Here is a 26,354-nt window from a genome sequence, read left to right on the forward strand (position 1 = left end):
GCGGGGTTGCAAGAAAATCAAAACTGTTTGATATCCAGGTCGTGGCTTGTGCGTAAATCGCATAGTTAAAGCAGTGCTACGACCCGATTTGACACTTCACATGCACAAATGAATAAGGCCGTGCGATTTGCTGTTGAGCACGACCTCATCTCCACCTCAGGTGCGCATGTTCCCTCCTCTGCATACCGGGGAAACATGCCTGTCACGTCGCGCAGTGGAAGGATTTGGCTCGCATCCGACTGTCGGTATAGTGTGAGGGCATGAGTCGTGAGATGTGAACTTTTAAATAGTGCAGTGTGAGCAGGAGCTTAATACCCACGAGCGAAAATATCGCACAGTGTATGCCCGGCTTTACTCTGCTCTATCTGCTCAAACCAACATGGCCATTCTCCTTTGACCACCTCTGCCTTTCCACCCACAGTACTTCTGCCACAGTACTTAAAGGCCAACTTCCTGTAACAGTACCAAGAGATAGATACTACTTTAAGCACCAATTTGTGCAACTCAATTTCACTTTAACCACACAGGTTTGTAGGGCAGAGATGACAGAGACGTGGGTTACAAACAATTACAAATCTTTATTTTGTTATAATTATCACACATAGAATAATCTTTTAAAATACCGGTAACCAAATCACACACACACACACACACACACACCACACACACACACACACACACACACTGGCCTGGGCTACAAGTAGCCTAGTGCTCCACCCTAGTGGAGGTATTCCCAAAAACAAAACCAATGATGCTGAGACAAAACAAAACTACTAACAAAATATTAAAGAGGAAACACTGCAAACAAAAGTAAATAAATGAAAAGCACAGCAAACAATATAAACAAAGTAAAGAAATAAATCAACTCAAAATACACACAGCAAACCGAAAGACACACCATGCAAATTAGCACATCAGCACATCAGATTCAGTTATTGGAAAAGCCACATTAACTGGGCATTAGCGCACCGCCACCAAGCTCAAGCAGCCAGTGCACCAAATGGACAAGGACTGGAAAACAGACAGGACACACACACAGAGAAACACAAAGCACGGGACAGGTGATGCGAAGCAGATATAGCAAGCAGCAGCATAAGCGTCATGCACCCGCATCCAACATACAAAGCGGCCAAGCAGCAAAGACGCAAGCAGTATGAGCGGGGCTGCAGTCACCGTGAGCAGACAGGAGGAACGGACAGGGGAGGACAAAGCGGCAACTCTGACCGTAATTAGTTGGAAGCCCCACGGGCCCGATGTAACCGGCACACGCCGTCCAGAGAGGCACACGCTGCCAAGGTGGAGAGACTTCGCTTACCGCATCGTCTCGTGATGGATGCTGGACAAGGGTCAGCAAGCGTGTCGGAGGGGAACAGATGGAGCCATACAGCTGCGCAGATGGCAATCAATTAGCCCAAGCGAGCAGCCAGGGGCACGACGAGTTCCCTCCGGGGCAAAAGCGATGAGGAGCATACAGCCAGAGCTGCTAGCCAGTCTGTTCCTCTCAGCAAAAGCACTGAATGTTTGCGTCGCCATCTTCTTTATGCAGGTGTGGCTTGCGGTCACCCAATCGTGAGCTCAGGTGAAGCCCCGCTGGGGGGACTGTCACCAAAGTGTCAAACGTGCACAGGGATGAAACAGACATGACTGACAGCAATAGAAAGCTCTACTGCTACAATCTGCCCCCCCCCATTTGAGTCGTCGTCCCGACGACCCCAAAGAGAACATGCCACACCACCAGCTAAGGGTCTTGGTTGTCTACTTCCCTCGCAGAACTGTTGACCGTACGCGGAAGCCGGTGGGGGTTAGAGTGTTGTCCTGCTGTAGCGCGGGTCGTGCGCCGTTGACCCCCAGTGTCTGCCACTGAGTTGGTGGGGCTAGGAAGCGGTGAGGCTGTAGGACTGGGAAGCGGTGAGGCTGTAGGACTGGAAAGCGGTGAATCACTGCCATCTGCCCCAACGGTGCCGGGCAAGACGAGGGTACGATCTTCAAGAACGGCTGTGTTGCAGTCTAAAGTGGTCCCGCCAGACAAGGCAGGGGTTTCAGGGGCTGCGACAAACAGATCCTCTGCATCAGAGTTGTCATCCTCCGGAGGGTTACCTACAACTGGAGGGGCCTCTGACTCAACACGGCCTGAGGGGGCCCTCTCCCCGCATGCTTTCAGCATGGTGCGATGCACATGTTTAACTTGTTGGGGCTCACCCTCCGGGGCAATGGTGTAAACTGAACCTCCTGTTGGAGGCGCCTTAATGACCCGATACACCACAGGACTCCACAGATCATGGATCTTATGGCGGCCTCTTACGGTTTGATCTCGCAAGTAGACACGCTGACCCTCCTCCAGTGGTGCATCAATGGCGTTGGCATCATGATTGGCCTTTCGACGGTCAGCCGCCAGCTGTAACCGCTCCCCAACCTTTTCACCTACTACCCTGAGCCGAGTTTGGTGCTCAAAGATCCAGTCGTGCACCTCTCCAGCTATCGGTTCTGGGACCCGGCCCAACAAGAAATCAATTGGGAGACGCGGCTCCTGGCCGAACATGAGGAAGTGTGGAGATTCCCCGGTGGTCTGATGAGGGGTACTGTTGTAGCAGAACAGGAGCTGGGGTAAGCAAGCGACCCAATCCCTCTTCCTCGACACGGGCAGAGTGCGCAGGAGATTGTGAAGTGTCCGGTTGAATCGTTCGCACTGGCCGTTACCGGCCGGATGATAAGGTGTTGTGCGCGACTTCTGTACCCCATAAAAGCTGCACAACTGCTGCAGAAGCAAAGACTCAAAGCACCGTCCCTGGTCTGAATGAATGCGGCCCGGCACCCCAAACTTACAGATCCACTCTTCGACAAGTACCTTAGCCACAGTAGCTGCACGCTGATCCCTAGTGGGCACCGCCAAAGTATACTTGCTAAACACATCTGTTAGCACCAACACATTTTCATGGCCTGATGCAGATGGTTCAAGCAACGTAAAGTCCAGTGCCAGAATCTCATTGGGGCGGGCAGCCAGCAAGTGTCCCATAAAACTGGGCGCACCCGGCTTAACATCCTTAGCTAACTTGCACCTTTCGCAGTCCTGGCACCAACGCACAACATCTGCAGTTATGCCAGGCCAGTAACAACGCAAGCGAAGAAGCTCTGTAGTGCGCTCAATGCCTTGATGTCCATGTTCCGTGTGCATCTGGGTCAGCACTTCATGGTGCAAGCAGGTGGGTACCACCAATTGCAGCACCGCCTCCCCCCCTTCCTTGCGGAAGATTCGCCTATACAACACGCCTTCCTGTTCAACCAGCCGACCCCACTGTCCAATCAGGATCAACACCTGCTTGGACAGCTGCTTGCGTTCTTCAGGTCCAGGCCGTCTCTTCCGTCGCCAGAAGTGCAAGGCCTTTCCGACGATTGGATCAGCCAGCTGCAACCCACCCAAGTCAGCAGGAGTATGGCTAGGGAGGGCGGAGATGAGGGACTGACCTGCCCGGAGCGTGGGCACTGATGCGACAGCCTGCTGCAGGGACGCAGCCACAGCAGTGCCGGGAAGAAGGCTTTGCAGTGGGGTGTCAGCTGTGTTTTGTCGCGAGAGGCCATCCGCATTGCCATTACTTCGACCGGAGCGATATCGCAAGGAGATGTCAAAGGAGGCCAATTGCGATGCCCAGCGCTGTTCGGTTGCGCCCAGTTTGGCGGTTGCCAGGTGGCTAAGGGGATTATTGTCTGTATACACCACACATTTGTTTCCCCACAAATACTCCCGGAACTTTTCAGCTACGGCCCACTTCAGCGCCAAAAATTCCAATTTCATGGAACTATAGTTAGTCATGTTTCGCTCTGTGGGCCGTAAACTGCGACTGGCGTAGGCGACGGGCCTCACTTTCCCTCCCTGCTCCTGAGAGAGGACAGCCCCCAGTCCTCCGTGACTGGCGTCCACTTCCAGGACGAAGGGCAGGGAAAAGTCAGCATACGCCAGTACCGGGGCTGTGGTGAGTTTCTCTTTCAAGTCATCGAAACTTGCCTGGCAAGCTTCTGTCCAAGAACTGGCCAATATTTTGTTAGCAGATCTGCCCTTATTTGCAGTTTGCTCGGCCACCAGCCTGTGCAGAGGGGCCGCCAATTTGGCGAACCCCTCCACAAAGCGCCGGTAATAACTAGCAAACCCAAGGAATGACCGCAACTCTGAAACCGTACTGGGCACCCGCCACTCTGCTACGGCAGCAATCTTGCCAGGGTCCGTGGCTACCCCCTTGTCCGACACGACATGGCCGAGGTAGTTCACCTCTCTTTGAAAGAAAGCACACTTGCTTAACTTTGCTTTGAGACCTTCCCGCTGAAGCCGACTAAGCACCAGTGTCAACCGTTCCAAGTGTTGTGCGACCGTGGCCGAATACACGATGATGTCATCAAGATACAGGAGCAGCGACTGGCACTGCTGGTCGCCAAAGAGACGCTGCATGAGGCGTTGGAACGTAGATGGAGCGTTGCAGAGCCCAAATGGCATTCGGTTCCATTCGAATAAGCCAAATGGGGTGCAAAAAGCGGTCTTAGGCTTGTCCTGTTCAGTGACCGGAACCTGGTTATATCCACTCGCCAAGTCCAAAGTGGAGAAAAAGCGGGCCCCGGATAAGGCATCAAGCGACTCTTCGATGCGCGGAAGTGGGAATGCGTCCTTCCGGGTTTTGGAATTGAGTTGGCGGTAGTCAACACACAACCGCAGTTTGCCGTCCTTTTTCTTCACCAATACAATTGGCGAAGCGTATGGACTACAGCTCTCCCGGATGATCTGGGAGTCAAGCAGTTGGTTGATGTGTGCTTTTACCATGTCGTAGTCAGAAGGGGGTATGCGGCGGTACCTCTGGCGAACTGGCACATCGTCCAGAAGCGGGATGTCATGAGAAAGCAGATTGGTGCATCCCAAATCAGCATCATGGGCAGAGAACACAGTGTCAAACTGTTCAAGTAAAGTGCGGACCTGTCCCTGTTCAGCGCTACTTAAAGAGTTGGATAAATCCAATTGAGCTATTTGCTCTTGAATGGTGGGTTGCACCGAGTCAACAGCCTGAGAGGCGACGGTAGCTGCAACTGTTGGGACCTCTGACACCCCTGCCGGCAGACTAACCACGTGGACACATTGTAGTGTGCCTAAGGCTATACGAGGATACAATAGGACATCCGTGGTGCCAACATTAACAACTGGAATGCAAGCAGTACCATTGTTGACTCGTACCAAGGCGGGTGACGCCAGCAACCCTGAAGGCAGGCCGGAGTCTAAAGGTTCAAACAGTACAACACCACTAGTGTATTGGACAGAACAAGTGGCCGGAACCAACTTCATGACCCCACCTGGTATACGGCAAGCCCTCCGTCCTCTGACCTTCACATGGCCTACTGCACTAGCAGAGGGCTGAACGTCGGCCTGATGGCAATGCTGGAAAGCGTGAAAAAGGGGTGCTGGGGCTCTGGATATTGCAGGGTCTCTTAGGAGAGCGGGCCCATGCTGGCCGAACAGCTCTTGGTAGCATTTGCTCAGGACATTCATTCCTAGCACTCCAGGCACCTGATTAAGGGCCTCTGGGGGGTCCTTAACTACCAAGATCCCACAGTTTGGCATCGTCTTGCCACAAAGCTGGACATCCAACTCCATGTAGCCAATATAGGGGATGGCCAACCCATTGGCGGCACGAAGCTGGAGCCAGTTGCATGATTTCAGACTATTTGGCCCCCTGGGTGCCAAATGCTTTTGAAAGAAAGCTTCAGTCACAGTGGAGACCATGGATCCAGTGTCGATAAGGCAGGGCACCTGCACCCCTCCAATGGATACGTCCAAGTGAGGACAGGATGCCACCAAACTTGCTGTGTTCGGCCGAACAGTCAACTCCTGTGAGTCAGTCGAGTCCCCAACCAAGCTGTGACTCAGCAACGAGGTGGGTAGAAGTTTCCCGCCGGAGTAGGTGGGTTGCCACTAGAGGATCGGTCCGTAGAGGGCAGAGCAGCCTGGGCCTGCGGTCGCACCCGCACCCCATCGCAGTCACGAGCATAGTGTCCATGGCCCTGACACCTACGGCAGATCAATGGCTGCCGTGGAAGAGAACGTGGAGGTTGACGAGGCGCCTGCAAGGAAGCAACACTTTGAGTCAGCTGGTTAAGCTGGTCCTGTTGCTGTTTAAGAATCTCCTTCAGTTCGCTGAGCTCAGTACTGTGTGGCTGACCACTGTGTGCCATTGGAGGCTGTCTCTGGACACCATACTGTAAGCCCTGTACGGCCGGCAATGAGTAACTACGGGCCCTAGACGCACCAGGCATGCCCTCACGTTCCCACCTAATGGCCTCCGCACGCACCTTGAGCAAGGTAGCTTGCGGCTCCCTGCGTACGAATTGTTTTAGTTCTCGGCGGAGAGCCCCATCCATCACATGCTCTGTGAATTGATCCCGCAAAAGAACTTCAGAGTTAGGGACAGAATCAGGAGCAGACTTCTTCACTTTGTCCATTAGGCTCAACAAAGCCAAAGAGAACTCTTGCAGGGTCTCTCCATCCTGCTGTTTTCGAGAAAAGAAGCTTTCTTGGAGAGCGACGTAGGATTTAGAGCACCCGTACAATTCTTTCAAGATGGAAATTATTTTGTCGGGGTCCTTGCGTTCTGCACTAGGCCGGAATTTTATCTCTTCTCTCGCTTCCCCCACCAGGTGATCATAAAGAAAGAACGCTTGATCTGAGCCCGACAAGTGTCGTGCACGCATGCATGCCTGAGCCTCTTCAACCCATTCTTCGATCCTCATACCAGACCTACCACTAAACTGTGGACACTTCCGATCGCGTGGCACAAACACAAGCCTCTCTGTTCGGGGGGCAACACTATTAGCTGATTGTGGCACTACAACATCATCACTTACGTTTGACGGTGTATTTGAAGACTCTGTAGATGCCTCAGCAGAGATACCACTCGATGGCCTAGCGCTAGCCAGGTCCTGTCGTAACTTCTCGTTCTCAGCCCTTAACTGAGCCATCAAATCTTGTACATTTTCCGTATCACTCATAATGGAGGCAAGATTACTTACTCAGGTGATGACAAGAGACCGTGGGACATCCAAAACCGCCACCGGGCTAGATGGTAAAAGATAGCAAGACAGACGTTGCCGCTTTGTCCTCAAAAAAAAAAAAATCAAGGGGAAACGAGACAACAGACAACACATAAAGCACAATCATTCATACATTACAATTTAAGAGGGAGAAGAAAAAAAAATACAAAAAGAAAAAAAATACAAGACCCACGTATCTGATTCTTAGACCCGTCCTGCTCACAGCGCCAGATTGTAACAGTACCGAGAGGTAGATACTACTTTAAGCACCAATTTGTGCAACTCTATTTCACTTTAACCACACAGGTTTTTAGGGCAGAGATGACAGAGACGTGGGTTACAAACAATTACAAATCTTTATTTTGTTTTAATTATCACACATAGAATAATCTTTTAAAATACCGGTAACCAAATCACACACACACACACACACACACACACACACACACACACACACACACACACACACACACACACACACACACACAAACACACACACACACTGGCCTGGGCTACAAGTAGCCTAGTGCTCCACCCTAGTGGAGGTATTCCCAAAAACAAAACCAAATGATGCTGAGACAAAACAAAACTACTAACAAAATATTAAAGAAGAAACACTGCAAACAAAAGTAAATAAATGAAACGCACAGCACACAATATAAACAAAGTAAAGAAATAAATCAACTCAAAATACACACAGCAAACAGAAAGACACACCATGCAAATTAGCCCAGCAGCACATTAGATTCAGTTATTGGAAAAGCCACATTAACTGGGCATTAGCGCACCGCCATCAAGCTCAAGCAGCCAGTGCAACAAATGGACAAGGACTGGAGAACAGACAAGACAGACACACGGAGACACACAAAGCACGGGACAGGTGATGCGAAGCAGATATAGCAAGCAGCAGCATAAGCGTCATGCACCCGCATCCAACATACAAAGCGGCCAAGCAGCAAAGACGCAAGCAGTATGAGCGGGGCTGCAGTCACCGTGAGCAGACAGGAGGAACGGACAGGGGAGGACAAAGCGGCAACTCTGACCGTAATGGTTGGAAGCCCCACGGGCCCGATGTAGCCGGCACACGCCGTCCAGAGAGGCACACGCTGCCAAGGTGGAGAGACTTCGATTACCGAATCGTGTTGTGATGTATGCTGGACAAGGGTCAGCAAGCGCGTCGGAGGGGAAGAGATGGAGCCATACAGCTGCGCAGATGACAAACAATTAGCCCAAGCGAGCAGCCAGGGGCACGACGAGTTCCCTCCGGGGCAAAAGCGATGAGGAGCATACAGCCAGAGCTGCTAGCCAGTCTGTTCCTCTCAGCAAAAGCACTGAATGTTTGCGTCGCCATCTTCTTTATGCAGGTGTGGCTTGCGGTCACCCAATCGTGAGCTCAGGTGAAGCCCCGCTGGGGGGACTGTCACCAAAGTGTCAAACATGCACAGGGATGAAACAGACATGACTGACAGCAATAGAAAGCTCTACTGCTACATTCCGATAAAACACAGTTTTACTCACTCCTTTTGAAGATCGGACGGTCACCCCAAGTTAAACTCACTTGCAAGGCTCTCATAGCGGTGCGTCACCTCGCCTGGCTGTGTTTCCCGGTGTTTCCCAATTGACATAAATAATGCAGAGAAACGAGCGAATCACGAAAGCCTTTCTGTGTTTCGTCACGTCGAAAGAAGGCGTTGCCCACAAAGGTTTATGTCGACCCATTTTTCTAAAAACATGTCGAGTAATTTTTTTCTGCTTGTTTTCAATATCAGCAACGTCTGGTGGCCCGAAATCTAGCTTAGCTTAGCTATCAGCTGGTTGCTACTCTCAGGTACACACACAGCACAAAGCCTCATCCATACAGCAAGCCCACTCTGGTTGCTCCGTGCCTGCAGCTCGCCTAGGGGTCGCTGTCGAAAGAGCACAGGCCTGAATGGAGCATGCACGCCTCCGTTGGCGCCCCTATAGTGCAGTACCACCCGGGGAAGTGGCGACTTTGTTTTCCATTACATTCTCTCCAAGAGCAGGAGGACTGAGCCAATCAGAGACTCATTTCCACGAGAGCAGGAAGAGTGAGCCAGTCAGAGACGCATTTCCACGAGAAACACGGAACACCCTCTCGTTTCTCCACAAGCCACCTTGCTGGCTTGTGTAACAGTGGCACGTTTACAGTTAATTAAATTCAACTCAGCTCTTGCACGACTACGCCACCTAGGGTGGGGGAAGACAACCTAGGAGTGAAATTACCCCCCAAATTAGTAAACCAGGACACAGGTTCGGAGCACTCTTAGGCAGGAGTTTATTCTCTTTTCACAAATACAATAGTCATACAGATCAATAAAATATACATCCCGGTCATTGAGGTCAGGTGAGTTCAAATGTGCAAATATGCAGTGGTGATGCAAGGGACAAATACTAATACATTAGAAAATACAATATGAATGAATTGCATTTGACAATATTGCACTGATCCCTATTAGACACCCACAGGCGGGTCGTTATGTGGAGCAATATGGCCACTGGCCACACACACACACACCACACACACACACGCACGGCACCTGTGCGAGAGAGGAGGGAGGCTACACTCAATCGTACGAACCGCCCCAGTACGGGGGAGACAGGGCAATGGTGTCACTCGTAATTGAGGAGGGGAAAGCGGGGCTTAGGCTAACCAATAGCAGCACGGTTGAAAAGGGATAGATAAAGACTAGGGAAAAGGTCACACAAAATAAACACACACAATAAAGATAGTACTCACACAAAATAAAAAGAAAACACACATCTACTACTACTACACGCAGCAAAATAGTAATAGTCACCCAAGTGCACACAGCAATGGAAAAGTGAGGGAATCCACCACCCGAAGACCGGCGCGCTATGGCAACTCCATACCTATCCAGGGAGGAGAGAAGAGAGAGACACTCAATGGCGAGAATGACACGTACTAATGTATTACACAATTTGCATACACAGTGATGACTAGATGCAACTTAACTTTTGTATAGCGAGAGAGGGGAGAACTACACCGCCGTAGGTTGACTGAAGGGGGTGTACACTTGCCTCCGGTGCCGTGCCTAGATGACAATCACACACGCATACAGACGCACAGACACACACGCACTCACAACACACACAGGTAACTAGACCTGCGCAGTGCGCAGCGAGGAGGCTGGCGTCCCAAGAAACGGACCAGAAAATAAAAATAATTAAACCAAACAAAAGCAGGACGAGCAGGTGGAGCCAGTCGGAACCGGCGCAGAGTGTGACGGCAACAAAACAGCAACCTCCGAGGAGTGTAGCTAGCAATCCCCAGCGTCAGAGAGGCACCGCTAACCTGATCATAGATCCGTGGTTCGGAACAATCGCAATTTGGACCACACACATCCACTGACTGCAGTCAGGTACCCAGGGGCCAACCACTGTGGCCAATCCAAGGCCAGCGTAAGCACCACGAATCAGGCCTGCCACAGGGCACAGATGATGGGGCAACACACTGGTGCAGTATAGGCAGCGCGAAGTGAACGCCAGTTCACAGCAGAGTGCAGTTCCACGCAAGAATGGCTGAAGGTACCAAATCTACCGGATAATGATCACGGCTAGCAGCAGCTCACACGCCAGCCGGCGTCCTTTGCCGGCAAAACAACAGCGGGGCGGAAAGAGAGACCCACGTCACGTCCAAAAACTACATTTATCAACATAAAAGTCCTGCCAGTAATGGGCCAGCCAATCACAGACAAAGGACCAAAATCAGTCAGATTGAGGGGTGTAGACCAATCTGTCACACGTGCGAAAACGGCTTGAAACAAAGCAACCAGAACGTTTTTTAAAACAGGACCAACGCGTAACACATTCAATAACAATGGGGAACACAGCAATATTAATGAAATTACGTTGAGAGGCCATCTTTAAGTTGAAACTGTGCACTTCTATTGAATCTCATTATACCTAGGGGGGATTGTGAGCAAATGAAAAAGAAAATCAGTGGTGCTAAATGGATAAAATATATATATTTTTAACGAATTTCCAGTCATAGATGCCACAAATAAAGTTCACCTATAAAGAATGCATTGCCGCCATGCGAATAGTTGATTAGAAATTTGTAGCAACAAGCAGTTAGACAGGTGTGCCTAATAAATTGTCTGATGAGTCTGCCTATTTATCTACAGGTATCTATCTATCTATCTATCTATCTATCTATCTATCTATCTATCTATCTATCTATCTATCTATCTATATATCTGTCTATCTATCTGTCTATCTATCTGTCTATCTGTCTAACTGTCTATCTAACTGTCTATCTCTGTCTTGATTGGGAAGCTATGTCACTTAAACCATTCATTCTATGCGTTTACATGAGACACTTAAGTCCGATTTAACTCACTTTAAATCTGATTAAAACTTAATTCCGCTCTAAATATATCATGTAAACACTTACCGAACAGGATTTAAGTTTATTCCGATTTAATTAAATTCCTCTTTTGAATCCGAGTAAACACGTTCCTCTGTCATGTAACCTTTTATTCAGAATTACAATAAGTCCAGTCGTTCCACGCATGCTCGTTGGCCACACGATGGCGTCAAGAGCCCGTGATCTTTGCTAGTGAGAAAAAAAATGGTGACACTTCCTGTTGATTTTCACATGAAAGTTTTGCCTAATTTAAAGTCCCTAAGCGATTATAAATGTTGTGGTTTCCATATATTGATGTTAAAGTGCCCCACGAAGTAATGAAGCTCAACAAAGTTACTCCACATCACCCTTTGACCAGTTTGTTTTTCTAATCTAGGTGGGTAAGCTAACTAGCATTTGAAAGAACCAGCCCAAGGTGGATGTACCCAGCCTTCAGTCCGACTGAGGGAATTCATTTTCGGGCAGAAGATTAGCTTCTGTCCCAGTAGTATCCCAGTAGTAAACAGAGTTCCCCGGAGGTTTGGCGATCATGCCCCCACGCCTTATTTGGCTCGCTCAGCACATGCGTCCTCAGTCCAATCGCAATGCTTTCTTTTCCCCAGACGTTAAATCACATTTAAGTGAAAGTGCCATGTATACACGTCGCAAAATAACTCTTAATCTGATCTATTTAAATCTCATTTATTAAATCGGACTTAAAAACATCATGTAACCGTAGCCATTGGTTCTGTTCTGTGTCCTCAGTGTTGAACCTAATTCCGAACACCATTTGAGGGCAGGATTGCGAAAATGTAAGTTTGATCACAGACAGCATGGTATTACAGCAAGCACACACAATATCCTCTCACACCTCTTATTATATTAATATACAGTATGTCACAGAAGTGAGTACACCCCTCACATTTCTCCAGATTTATAAGTACATATTTTCATGGGAGAACATTAATGCAATATCCCAGGGTCAAAACATATTGTATTAGCATATCGTACTTCACAAACATGCCTTTTATAGTTTTTTTTCTCAATTGTTTGAACGTTTCTCAAATCTTATTTGAATTTCCTACAGTATATCACGAAAGTGAGTACACCCCTCACAGTTTTTACACATTTGTGAGTATATCTTCTCATAGGAAAGCATTACAGAAATGTCACTTTGACACAATGATTAGTGACCTTTTAACAACATATTTAACCGCTCAAGTTTCTTGTTTACTCGAAAAAAGAAAAAAAAATACAGCCATTAATGTTTGAACGTGTACTCACAAACGTGAGTACACCCCAGATTAAAATCCTGTAGAGAAGGGGCTGTGTTGTCTCGAATCGTCTCGAAATGAAAAGGGATTAAAAGGGAGGTAATCAGTGTGCGTTTTAACCTTTCCTTGGATTTAATTTTTACATTTTGAGTGTGCACCTGGCTTAAATAGATTGGTGTGAGATTTGAATGCAATCCTACGGAGAATGTCATAATCTGCTTCAGTAGTCACAGTGCATGTTGACATGCATCTTTCTTTTATGTGTATTTCAGATTGCCAATGTTGACAGCATCCATGCATCCCCAAACCATGTCAGTCCCACTGCTTAGCTATTGAGAGGATACACTTTTTTGTAAAACTCACTTGTTTACCACCACACATGCTTGACACCATCTAAAGTAAATGTGTTTACCTTGGTCTCTTCAGATCACAAGACATGGTTCCAGTGATCCATATCCTTGATCTGTTCATCTCTCTTGAGACCAAGATAAACAAATCACACAGCCCCTTCTCTACCGGATTTTAATCTGGGGTGTATTCACTTTTGTGAGTACATGTTCAAACATTAATGGCTGTATGTGAGTGAGTGAACAAGAAATTTAAGCGGTTAAATATGTTGATAAAAGGTCACTAATCATTGTGTCAAAGTGAAATTTCTGTACTGCTTTCCTGTGAAAAGATATACTCACAAATCTACAAAAACTGTGAGGAGTGTGCTCACTTTCGTGATATACTGTATATGATCAATCGGCGCATCATTGTACAAGTATCACTTGTGCACATCAAAAAGGCAGTTTCTTATTTCTCTGTACAAGCAGCAAATACTTTTGGACAGTTTTGCTGTTTGACCTCACCTCCCATTATGTACATCCCATAAGACATTACATGCCAATTGATTTACAATTGTTGCCATATGTCAAAGCACATTTTATCTTCTTAGACCTGAACTGCAAGCTAAACCCCAAATGGATTTTGCTGTTCTCTAACAAAGGACTATTAGTCCAATAGCTTAGCTCCGAAATATGAAGGAATCGTTCAGTTTGTGATAGAAGCATGAAAATTGGAACACATATAGCCAAAGGCATTCCAAAAAGAACTTGATATGGAGCCATCGCGAATTTTCAACATGGTGGCCATGGCAGCCATTTTTCAAAATGGCCGCCATCAACAACAGTTTTCTTGGATATAAGATTTTAGACATATTTACCATTGATACCACTTGGTGAATGTCATATGGATAATTGAAAAGTTGTCATGAATATTCAAGATGGCTGCCATTTTCAAGATGGCAGCCGTCACTTGTAAGATTGTCTGATATACCTGTAGGTGATATCAGTGTCAAATCAATCATTTTTCATGATGCATGAATTCAAATTTGAACCTTTGGAATTGACCAGAAAAGCTTTTATCTCATTTTATACTTAATACAGTATCACTGTTTCTTTCAAGCTGGCAGCCCTATGGCCAAAATCATAGTTATAAGTTACAAGTTATAATTTTGTGTTTTTTTAATCTACTTTGTTTACATGTGATCTAATAAATGTAACAATTCCTATATCAGCAACAACTGAACCATTCGATGAATGGACATGTAATAGAGTGGATGTTTAAGCACAGCTAGGACACACTGGCAACACCACTGCTGTGAAACTCGGCATGGGGTTCAGTGCCAGCTAAATACACTGCCTAATAATGCCATAGTTTCTGTTATTAATGTGCTGGTTGTGGTGATGGTTTAGTGGTAGTGTAGTTTAGTTTCCTAATTACTATCTAATGTTAGCCTGACATCCATGTAGTTTACATTAGATGTAGTTAGAAAGTTAGATAGTTAGACATTAGATGTAGTGAAATAGCGGCACCTGAATGGACAGGATGTGCCAGTGCGGGAGAGCCGCGGTATAGGGGCTTTGAATGACTTTCATATAGTTACCCGGATGGCACGTTACTGTGGAGGACATACCAGTTGTTCTCTATGAAACTGCTGGCAGACATAGTTCCCCATCTGAGTTGAGAGTTGAAGAACCCAATCATAGGATATGCTCAAACCCAGATGTGCCATTTTATCTACGAGTTCCCTTTTACATGTGTGGGAATGCAGCAGGAACTGGTGTCTCCTGTGCAGTACTGTGTGGAGATGTTGCTTCTTCCATCTGGTCTTTGATGCCCCACCGATATATCGGGCCGATATTTAGCATTTTTGGGATATCGGTATCGGCCATACTTTCAATAAATTTCCACAGATAAGTTTGTATCTTTCACAACCAATTTTTCAGCCGTTTTGTTCTGAATGCATCTTCTATTCTGCTCTACCCACTTTGAGTCCATGACAGTTCATTATTATGACTAAATATGTGTATCTATAATAATAATAATAATTTATATTTCATTAAATTGTATTATGAACAATATTTCTATATATCGTTGCAAATATTGGTTATCGGCCTCCCATTTCCATAAATATCGGTATCGGCCCTGAAAAAAGCATATCGGTCGGGCCCTACACAGAGTCCTGCATTGTGCAGGAAAACCATTTAAGTGTTTGGCCTCACCAAATAAATGACAGCGGACAATCTATGCAGCATATGCAATGTGCACAGTATTTTGGTTGTTATCCTGCTCACAGGCTTTGGCAAGAGCAGTGTCAACGTTTTCCTCAAAGGCTGTATCCCTTCCCCTGGTGTAAGCTCGCATATCGGAGAACTCAGCAAGGAGCAGTGCTTAATTTGTCAAGTCGGAAGTCCCGGAACGCTGAGGAGGTGTAGCTCCGCCGCGAAAAAAAGCGCATGTGGGGGGGGGGGTCGAACAACCCCGTGAATGGGGATGTATGCGCAATATCAAATACAAATATGGAACGGTATAAATATGCTACCTGCTACTGAGTGCTGGGAATATTCTGATTTCATTTGTGAAAATGGACAGTGACTATTCAGCATGCAGGCCAATGCCAAAAGGAAAGTTTGTTAGTTTGCTCTGGTAAACGCAGTATCACATGTAACGGAGGCTAACTAGCACAGAGTTGGCGTGGAACGTTGGTAAACCTCCCTCCGATAGCCTCATACAGTCTCGTGCCGACTAGTCTCTCGGCCCAGTGGTATCGTGCTGTGTCTCCCATTGCCGGAACGTTGTAGTTGACGAGGTCGCACGTTCGATCCCCGAGGGGGGTGAACAGGTGCAAGATGACCTCCGTCACAGTGGTGCCGTGACCCGGGATGGGAGTGAGGTTTAAGGGGGAGAGTGTAACGGAGGCTAACTAGCACAGAGTTGGCGTGGAACGTTGGTAAACCTCCCTGCGATAGCTTCATAAACTCTCGTGCCGTTGGGCTGAGAGACTAGTCTCTTGGCCCAGCGGTATCGTACTGTGTCTCCCATTGCCGAACCGTTGTAGTTGACGAGGTCGCACGTTCGATCCCCGAGGGGGGTGAACAGGTGCAAGATGACCTCCGTCACACACGCATCCTTTATCTGTAGACCTATGTGCCCAGAGCAAATTCGGAAACATGCAGTAGCACCGAATATCCTATAGCGCAGTTTCATACTCCCTGCATAACCATATAAAATGAATAGAACGCAAAGCCCAGATCACATATGTCGGTCCCCTTTTCTAGTCGCCATTATGACTAATGTTGAAGTAAATTAAGACTGATATTTATTTTAAAAAACCCTTGATATCCCTCGACACTTTAGGCCTATAAAGTGCCCTCGATCCCCACTCATTCAGTTACATCTCCAGTCACTGAATAGAAATGCAGCTACTAAAATGAAACCATGCACCAGAAAATATAAGGTCTGAAATGTATTTTTTATGAAGCATAGCACCATTGTGCATTACACACAACGAGCAAACAAGAACTTGTACGCTCAGTAGGCTATATTCAGTCTTCAGTAGCCTATTCAGAACGCATTTGAACACGGAGTTTGTAGGTATCACAAATGTCACGATATCACTGACAGACGTTGGAATGATAGGTTTGAGTCCGACAAGTCGTGCCGCTTGTCTTAAACTGGCGCACTCTTTCAATTTTGGATTGCGTCTTTGACAGCCAGAGCACAGGGTTACCGTGGGAGTGGAGAAATAGGCAGGAAATATCCACAACTTCACTAAATAAATATCCTTTGAACTGTGTACAGCAATGGCATGTGATTAAGCTTCTTGGATATTTTGTAAAGGTTAACTTGTCATTAACAAGGAAAGGTGATCTTTCAATCCCCTTGAGAATATTCGTTGTGTCTTCAAATTTCCACCTGTCAACAGCAGATCTAGACTCCCACCTCAACGAACAGCGCGACATTTGTCTGCGAGCATAGGCGGCCTAACAGATAACTTCAACTTTACAACAGGCTATGCAAGGCTAGACAGCGGGTTAACCAGTCAGGCCCCTACTGTTGCGTTAATAATGTTTAAGATAAAGATGACTCAGCGCAGGCTATAAGAAATAAACAAGACAGCGCAGATGGCTTTTAGTTTTTTAATATGGCCACAATGCCGCTCTATCTAAGCAATGCGTAGGCTATAATTTTATGAAACCTCAAATCGGACGTAATAGCCTTAGTTTGTACCCAGTATTTTTCAAACCTCTCTCAGGTTTATGGTAATTGTCCCCAGCACTTTTGAAATCAAACTGACGTGGTTAGGCTATAAGTAGGCTAGCCGATCTCGTTTCCTGGGACAAATTAGAATTGAGACATCACCAAGACATATTTACATTAACACGAAACAAACTTTAATTTATGTATTAATTAATTAATTATTATTATTATTATTATTATTATTATTTAAATATTGTTTGTCAAGATACAGCTGGGGGAGCGCACGTCAGGGCTCCCGGAGGGTAGCGTGTCTATGTTCCCACAGCCCATTGGTCCCACAGCACTAAGATTTTTAACATTGTTTTTTAGGCCTATTGGTTCTCTTAGTTTAATTGGAAATGTGGGAACATGGAGTTGTAGAGCATAGGGCCTATATTTGAATAATTTCTTAAAACTGTGGGAACATGGAGCAGCAGGAATAAGCTGGGGCCATTGGGCTGTGGGACCAATGGGCTGTGGGAACATAGAGCTGANCCCCTCCCGGAGCTAGCTACGCCTTGCTCCCCCTCAAAAAAAGCTCTGGCAAGAAGTCTCCTTCAGCCTTGAAGAGTTAACTGTGTTATCAACCTTAACTCCTAGCTGTTCCATTTGAAACTTGTAGAGCTGGGAAAGTTCTGCTAGTTTGAATATAGGTGCTGAGCTATCATGTTGTCTGTTCTCTTCTATAGAAAGCACCAACTGAGCAAACACAAAACCAGAGGCTGCATGTTCCTGGCCATTATCTTCTAGAGGTGCTTAACTCGAATCTTTGAGGCGTCCGGATGGATTGGATCATTCCAAGGAGGGTATCCGGATTAGACGGATCACTCGGATCATTCGGATCACTTATTTAAAATAAATAAAAATAAATAATAATAATGTATTTTTTAAAACGTTTCTGCCGTTAAGTGGCTATGCGCCTCGCCTTTGTTGCCCCATTTATCAATTCACATCGATAAATCAAAGAGTAAGACAGTTTGATCAACAAAACTCACTTTATGAATCGTCACAGTTCCTAAACTCATACTGCGATCCAACCCTGGGTCTCCTCACTTAACATGCGACCACGACTCGAAGAGCCATGGCAGCAGTGAAACGGCATGTTCCTGATTTTGCAATAAATAATGTGTGTGTTTGTATTTAAGAAGACTAAAAGTCAAATATTTGGGTGCAGAAGTCTAGTTGAGCAGGGAGGATAGACAGGAGGCGAGCCACTCGCTTCCGCTGCCGAGTTGCCTTGCGACTCGCACACTCGTGGCAAAAACGAAACTTAAGCGATTGATCCGATCCGTAGGGGATTCGCTGGACTATCAACAACTCAGTCAGGATTCGTCTCACCGAGTCCCCGAGGGCGCCGCTGCTGACTCGGACGAGGGGAGTGACAGCAATGGCTTTAAAGTCTGTATGCGCAGTGGGTGATAGTAGAGTCACTAGCCTACAGACTGAGATGTAAAAGCGTTGGCAGAGCACTGTTAACATTTAGAAATGTAGGCTAGACCTCAACAGAGTCAGAAGCACACACATAGGGAGTGGGAATCCGCGACTCCATTGGCCACAACAGGCAGGACGGATCAAACAGGCTCGATGAATGAGGAGGCGGGAGTTGGTTCTGTTTTACTCAGTGAGTGTTCGTGACTGAACAGCAAACTGAGATATTAGAGAATGGCTGTTGTAGTCAACTAAAGAGGATATATTCCGGTTTCACAATTTCTCGCGCTGTAACTGCCATTTTGTTGACATATTAATGAAATGCCGTCTGACCCGCCTTTGGCGGATCAATGCATGACAGCCATCCGGTCTGTCCGGAGGAGGTCTTTATCCGGTTGTCCAAACGGATCAACCAGGTTTTAATCAGCGCTATCATCTTCAAGACCTTCTAAATTAGACTTCCTGGCATGATTGTAAAGACCTGCTAGACATTTGGGGTGATATTTAGCTTCAATAGCCACCATGTCCCACAGCACTAAGTCGCCCAAGTAACTGTGTCTTGAAGTAGGGATGCAGCAGCATGCACTCTTTTGTCCAATTGAAACATTGCAGCCTCACGAAGCCCTTCATTGTCGGCAGGCTGTCTGAGGAAGAAACAGATGTTATGTCTCGTTTCAGGATCCCGACATGGGACCTTCGGAGTTTGCATTCTGATTATTTTTGCATTCTGCCATGTTCAGTCATTTAAATAACCTTCTTCCCCATTATGATGCCCGGTTTGAACTACATCAGATCATAGAGTTCTTCAGTAACGCGGAAGCATGTAGTAGATTGTAGTCTTTCATGTTAGCATTTAAGGACTTCCTGGTTCGTATCGGCTTCCGGCCTCCATTGGGAATGAATAGGGGTAAATTTCAAATAAGCTCAGAGTGCAAGCACGCGCTTAGTGAACCCCCGCAAACTGTCGAGGGTGTTAAAAATAGGCTGTAGGTATGACATGGTTGATCATTTTGTGTCAAACTTCGACATAAATACGATGTTGCGTCCATATGCTAAACCCGGAAGCTTTTGGCGACTACAGAAGCGGCGCCTGTATCTAACGGCATGTACGTGCGGAGGCTTGTACCCATGGCAACCAAAGGAAAGTATGTAGTTCGGAAGTTTTAATGATCAGAAAGGGGTTAGCAATATTGAATTATAATCGTCATGATTTAACATGTGAATACACCAACATGATGATACGATCCGTTCCACTAATGAGAAAGGGATGCGGGGACACGCTAATGTTCGTTGTTGCCGTGCAACTTATATTTTTGCCAAACCTGAATCTCTATGGCGTTTTGCAATGTAAAAAATCGCCATCGAACCGGAAGTCCAAACGCCGCATACAAGTTGACGTCAACGCTGAAGAGCTCTATTTCGACCATGCATAAATGCATTGATTTGATTGGCTGCCTCAATGAGCAGTTGTAAAGGTCTCATCCAGTCGTCCAATCTGAAATGTTGAAGGGAGCGTTCATTAAACTGGATGAAATGCTCTGCAAGTGAAGTGTAACCACTTCCCTTGTCTGCTTGCGTGGACTGCAAAGGACATCCGATTGCTTACTAGGGGTGTGCAAATGAATCGTCATGACGATTCTTGTTTTCACGATAGACTACATCGATTAATGACGCCAAAAATCGATTCTTTAATAATAACAAGAAAGTATGCACAGTGTTTGAAAAGGTCCATGAGCGTCTACTACCATAAATACCATCTCCGGTCCACTAGATGGCGCAGTATAGTGGCTTGCTAGGAGACACATCTTAGTTGATGTGGAGGAAGTAGCCTGGTGACACAGCCATTGTTTTGGACTGGTCATTGCTGTGTTTGGGCTAGAGCTAGCAGTTCCACTAAAACCCTTCCCCTTAAATTCACAAGTCATTAAACATTTTGATAAATATAACGTTTTTGAAGACCTGTCTCAAAACGATTGTTTAGTGTACGGTTGCACGTTATACCGGTATAAAAAAGTACCTCGGGGTACAAAGGCATTTAAAATGGTACAATACTGCGTTTGAAAAGTACCGGTATGCAACAATGTGGCAAACGGCAACAGCTGCTGCTTATAAACACTCCAAACTGAATAGCGGTTAGCGTTAGCGATTGCTAAGCACTTTTATTTGTAACTTTAACTTACAGTTGGAATAGTATCATGCTGTACTGTATGCAGATTGCATTAGTGACATTATTTTTGATTGCTTTGTGAATCCATCCTGTAAAATTGCGTCTGAGTGTAGCAAGTTAGCTAAACATGCTAGGTTACGAGACAACTAGCTCATTTATATGGAGGGAGACAGAGAGAAGATGGGGCTTTTGATCCGAGTAGCATCCAACTGCAGTTTGCAGAAGTGGGCAGGTCTGGATTTCTGAGATCTCGCCCCTCCCATTTTGGATCTCGCCCCTCCTATTTTTCCTATTATAGTAGTCTGTACAGTCCCACACCATCCCGACGTCACCCTATTTGAGAATTTGCGCCAAATGTCTTCTCCGGCGAATGCATAGTCTAGTAGGCCTACACTATTCTATGCACACAGCTTGTATCGTGTCTCGTCGTTTGGAGTGCTAAATAAATGTATTTACTAAACACTGGACATAGAATCATTCATCAATCATAATAGGATATTCGATGGCGGTAGGCCCAAGTGTAGCACACCAGCATACATTGATGACTCTTATAGCTGCTTTGGACAATAATAATGCCTATGTAGGCTAATTGCGGTGTGAAGTGGTTTGTATTATGTCTCGTCGTTTGTTAAGTAAATATATTTACTAAACACTGGACATAGAATCATTCGTCAATCATAATAGCGCACCATATTTGAGAAATGGACCCAAATTATCTGGCGAATGCAGTAGGCTCTATGCACACAGCTTGTTATCGTGTGTCGTCGTTTGAAGTGTTAAGTAAATATATTTAGACCTACTAAACACTGGACATAGAATCATCCATCAATAGCGAATGCGTTACCCTGTATTCTAGGGAGATTGTATCGTGTCTCGTCGTTTGGAGTGTTAAGTAAATAGGCCTACATTTAACACTGGGCATAGAATCATTCATCAATAATAGTGAATGCGTAGTTGGCTACACTGTATTCTATGCACACAGCTTGTATCATGTCTCGTCGTTTGGAGTGCTAATTAAATATATTTAGCCTACTAAATATATTTAATTTTCATTTTCCACGTTCCAATTGCATGAGTGTTTATTTCCATTTACATAGAATAATTTGTCCTTGACCTTACTTTCTCTTTCATAGTAAAGGAGAAGATTGAAACGGTCTCTGCAACTGCTTTAGGTTCCATTGATTTAATGATAATGTTAAGCGCTGTTAGACGGTTAAAAACAAAAGGTTAATGCTAAATGTGTCAGGGTGTCAGTTTGGAAACGGGGCAGATGCACGAAGGATAGGCCTACCAAAGGCTACTGCAATGGCCTGCTCAGAGTCCAGTCCCCAATCCTAAAGAGATTGTGGCGACAACATCAGGCTTTGGGACTTTGAAGAATGTGGTCATGCTTTTCAATGATGGGTAGGCCTATGTTTAATTTCGAGCGGATCACACATGGAGTAATTCGCCACTGCACAGGCGTTTTACTGCCTACTTTAGTTTTCTTGTAGTAGCCTACCCATCTTTCGAATTTTAGAAACAGGCACCAAATATGTGGTCTTCAAAGATACTAAGAAGAGACACTTAATATTAATTCAAATTAGACCCATGCGTTAACAAATACTACATGTAGCTTATATTAGCAATAATAATAATAATAGCTTATATTAATTTCCCTCGGGATTCATAAATTATACTAAACAGGGTCACGTGCTGTTCATCGCGCGGTTCACTCAAAGCTCCCCGCTCGTGTTTCCTACACTCACCAAACCATTATACATTAGTGGAGTAGAGAGAGTGGATCTACGATTTTATTTGTGAAAACTCTGCGTCTCTGCTCTGCACGGTGCAGTGACTTCCAGAGCTATTTTTCTTCCCATGTAGAAGCTTAGCGCTGCCGCTGAATGACAAGGGGGAGGCACTCGATGTGCTCAGGGGGGAGGAGGAAGATGTGCTCAGGGGGGAGGAGGGAGATGTGATCCAGACCTGCCCCCCGCCCTGCACACTGCAGTTGAACATACATATTTGATCCTGCTGCTGCGTGTGTGGGAGTGAGTGGGTGAGTGAGAGAGAGAGAGGCGCTTCTGATTGGATCAGCGCGAGTTTCAGATTAACCCCTGAAGTGCTGGGGAACAGCAAGTATTGGCTCCTGTAATATTGAGTTGGGGTTTTGGTTAAAATGTACCAGTAGTGAAAACAAGCAAATGAGCTAGAAATAATTCACTGCACATTCACTAACAGTCCATATCACATTTGAATTAAAAGTAACTTATGATATTGTGTGTGTTAGCCAAATGCATATCCACTCATGTTCTTGTATTTTGTGTCATTTTAACAAAATTATTTGGATGGGATTATCAAAAAAATGCTACTGTTTCAGTGCAGAGTAGACTATTATGACGGTGTTATATTGAGATTGGTGTGATTTGTACCGGGAGCTGGAAAAATATTGCATTACAGGACATAGAAAGGTTTTTTTTTAACGAATTCTACAGAGCAACTGACAAGTAAGCTGTATCTTTACGTATTTACTGAAGTTAAAAAGTTTATATTTACTGAAGCAAATAAAAAGTAGCCCAAGCAACTTTTTTTTTGTTTACTGAAGTAAATATTGCAATGCATCGCGATGCATCGCGATGATGCATGTATCGTGATGCATCCTGATATAATCGAATCGTGGCATGTGAATCGTGAATCGCATCGCATGGCGACCCCCTTACCAATACCCACCCTTATTGCTTATGCTGTGTATTCTTAGCAATACAGAGCTTCCAGTCAGTCTTGGCTGTGCAAGAAGTTGATGGTCACAAGATGTAATTTCTTAGACATTTTCTCATCCAACAAAAAACTTTGTTTGCAGGAGACAAATACTACCCTTGTACTTTTACTAGTTTTTATTAGGTTTATTACATTAAAGTATGGGATACAACAAGGTTCTGATAAGTTCCCTACACCTAGCCCAATTGTTCATCCAGAATCATTCAATTCCTGTGTGATCTGTACACCATTGAGGTAACTATATGAAAGTCATTCAAAGCTATGTTACCCTTGGCTTGGTTCTCCCACGCTGGAACATCCTGTCCATTCCGGTGTGGCTATCTAACTACATCTAATGTATACTACATGGAGGGGCTAAAATTAGAAAGCATTTTGGAAACTGCACCATCACTAAACCATCACCACAACCAGCACATTAATAACAGAAACTAGGCCTATTATTACGCAGAGTGTATTTAGCTGGCACTGAGCCCCATGCTGAGTTTCACAGCAGTGGTGTTGCCAATGTGTCATAGCTGTGCTTAAACATCCACTCTATTACATGTCCATTCATCAAATGGTTAAGTTGTTGCTGATATAGGAATTGTTACGTTTATTAGATCACATGTAAATACGATAGATAAGAAGAACACATTTCTTGTATTTATAACTTCAATTTTGTCCATAGGGCTGCTATCTTGAAAGAAACAGTGATACATACTATATATGAAGTATAGATTGAGATAAAAGGAAGCTTCTGGTCAATTCCAAAGTTACAAATTTGAATTCTACATCATAAAACATGACTGATTTGACACCAATATCACCTATATCAGACAATCATACAAGTGACGGCGGCCATCTTGAAAATGGTGGCCATCTTGAATATTCATGACAACTTTTCAATTATCCATAAGACATTTACCAAGTAGTATAAATGGTAAATATGTCTAAAATATCATATTATATCCATTACTCATAAGACAACAGTTGTTGCTGGCGGCCATTTTGAAAAATGGCTGCCATGGCCACCATGGTGAAAATTCACAATGGCTCCATATCCAGTTCTTTTTTAGAATGCCTTTGCCTATGTGTACCAATTTTCATGCTTGTATCACAAACTGAACGATTGTTTTGCTTAACCGTTGCACTATATGTGAAACATTAGATACATCAATGATCCATCACTTTTCAGAGTTGCCCTGGACTTGGTTTTATGTGCAGTTTTCCTTAAGGGGATGCTCATGTTCACTTTCCAATTTTGATCTGTTTCGAGTTCTCTATGTCTTGAGAACATGGACAAATTGTGAGAATCATTGAAGAAACGCATCAAAGGGATTGTGTGTGTAAAAGTTTTCCATAAGTCCAAGATGTCTTTTTTCCCTCATTCAGATTTCTGCAACCCCACACTGGATTCAAATACGTTACTACAATCACAGATCGAGCTCTCTGTTCGGGAAGACAACAGACTGATCAGTGCTAAATACTTGGGTCGCAGTCCATTTTGTCAAATAATGTGCAAAGAGGCTTTGACTGGATGCTGTTATTGGGAAGGTGATTGGGCTGGTAAAGTCCATGTCGGTGTTGCGTATAAAGTGAAAGAAAGCCGAACTGGGAAACTAAACTCCCATCGTCCTTGTGACACAGCATTCCACAGCAAACAAGAGTTCGCTGCACCCTGCACAGAATGGAATTGCATTCATAAAATTAACATTTCTAAACTTGGACAGAATGAGAAATCCTGGTGCATGGTCTGCTTCAATGACTACTACACTGCGAAACACAAGAACATTGGCACTATCATACCAGCTCTCCATTTTGATGCTCAGAGAGTGGGCGTCTTCCTAGACTTTCCAGCAGGATCGCTTTCATTTTACCGTGTAGATCCTGATCAGAGTCTTCACCATCTTCACACATTTTATTCCAATTTCACAGAACCTCTATATCCTGCAGTAATGCTTGAATCCATTGGCAGCTTTGAGTTGACCGATGATATTGCTTAACGGGCAAAGGCAGACATCCTAAGTCTCTTTGAAGCTCCTGGAGGCTATTACTGTACATATTCATATTGATTTTAGCCTAGCCGATGTCCATATAGTATATCACGAAAGTGAATACACCCCTCACAGTTTTGCAGATTTTTGAGTATATCTTTTCATAGGAAAGCATTACAAAAATTTCACTTTGACACAATGGTTAGTGACCTTTCAACAACATATTTAACTGCTTAAATTTCTTGTTCACTCAGAAAAAAACTAAATACAACCATTAATGTTTGAACGTGTACCAACAAAAGTGAGTACACCCCATAATAAAATCCGGTAGAGAAGGGGCCGTGTTGGCTCAGATCATCTCGAAATGAAACAAAATGAAAAGGGATGAAAAGCCAGATGCAGACTCAAAATATAAAAGTTCAATGCAAAGAAAGGTTGAAACGCACACTGATGACCTCCCTTTTCATCCCTTTTCATTTCGTTTCAATTCGAGACGATTCGACGATTCTTTTTTAATTTGTTTTTGACGATTCGACGATTCTTTTTTAATTTGTTTTTGATTTACCATTATTCTTGGTCTGCAGTACACTTACAAGTCTGAGATGGATCTTTGATTTTTAATGTAATGTATTTTAATAACCAAAAGACTACTGATACTTTCTTTGATTTACATTTTCTCTGACAGTTCTGGAGTGTTATATTTTTTAACTGGAAATTGTTGCTTTATTCTTTAAATAAAA

General features: G+C 45.0%; 1 protein-coding gene across 3 annotated transcripts in view; it reads left to right on the top strand.

Moving 5' to 3' along the window:
* LOC134442288 (NACHT, LRR and PYD domains-containing protein 12-like) overlaps positions 1–25,715 on the top strand; it is a 72,087-nt gene extending 46,372 nt beyond the window's left edge. For all 3 annotated transcript variants that reach the window (XM_063192525.1, XM_063192526.1, XM_063192527.1), the window contains 2 exons: positions 12,212–12,258; positions 25,013–25,715. In XM_063192525.1, the coding sequence (XP_063048595.1) occupies positions 12,212–12,258; positions 25,013–25,623 (658 nt within the window). In that variant the 3' untranslated portion in view covers positions 25,624–25,715. The remainder of the gene's footprint in view (positions 1–12,211; positions 12,259–25,012) is intronic.
* Positions 25,716–26,354: the final 639 nt, after the last annotated feature.

This window comes from Engraulis encrasicolus, unplaced genomic scaffold, assembly GCF_034702125.1.
Source record: "Engraulis encrasicolus isolate BLACKSEA-1 unplaced genomic scaffold, IST_EnEncr_1.0 scaffold_140_np1212, whole genome shotgun sequence".
Lineage (NCBI taxonomy): Eukaryota > Metazoa > Chordata > Actinopteri > Clupeiformes > Engraulidae > Engraulis > Engraulis encrasicolus.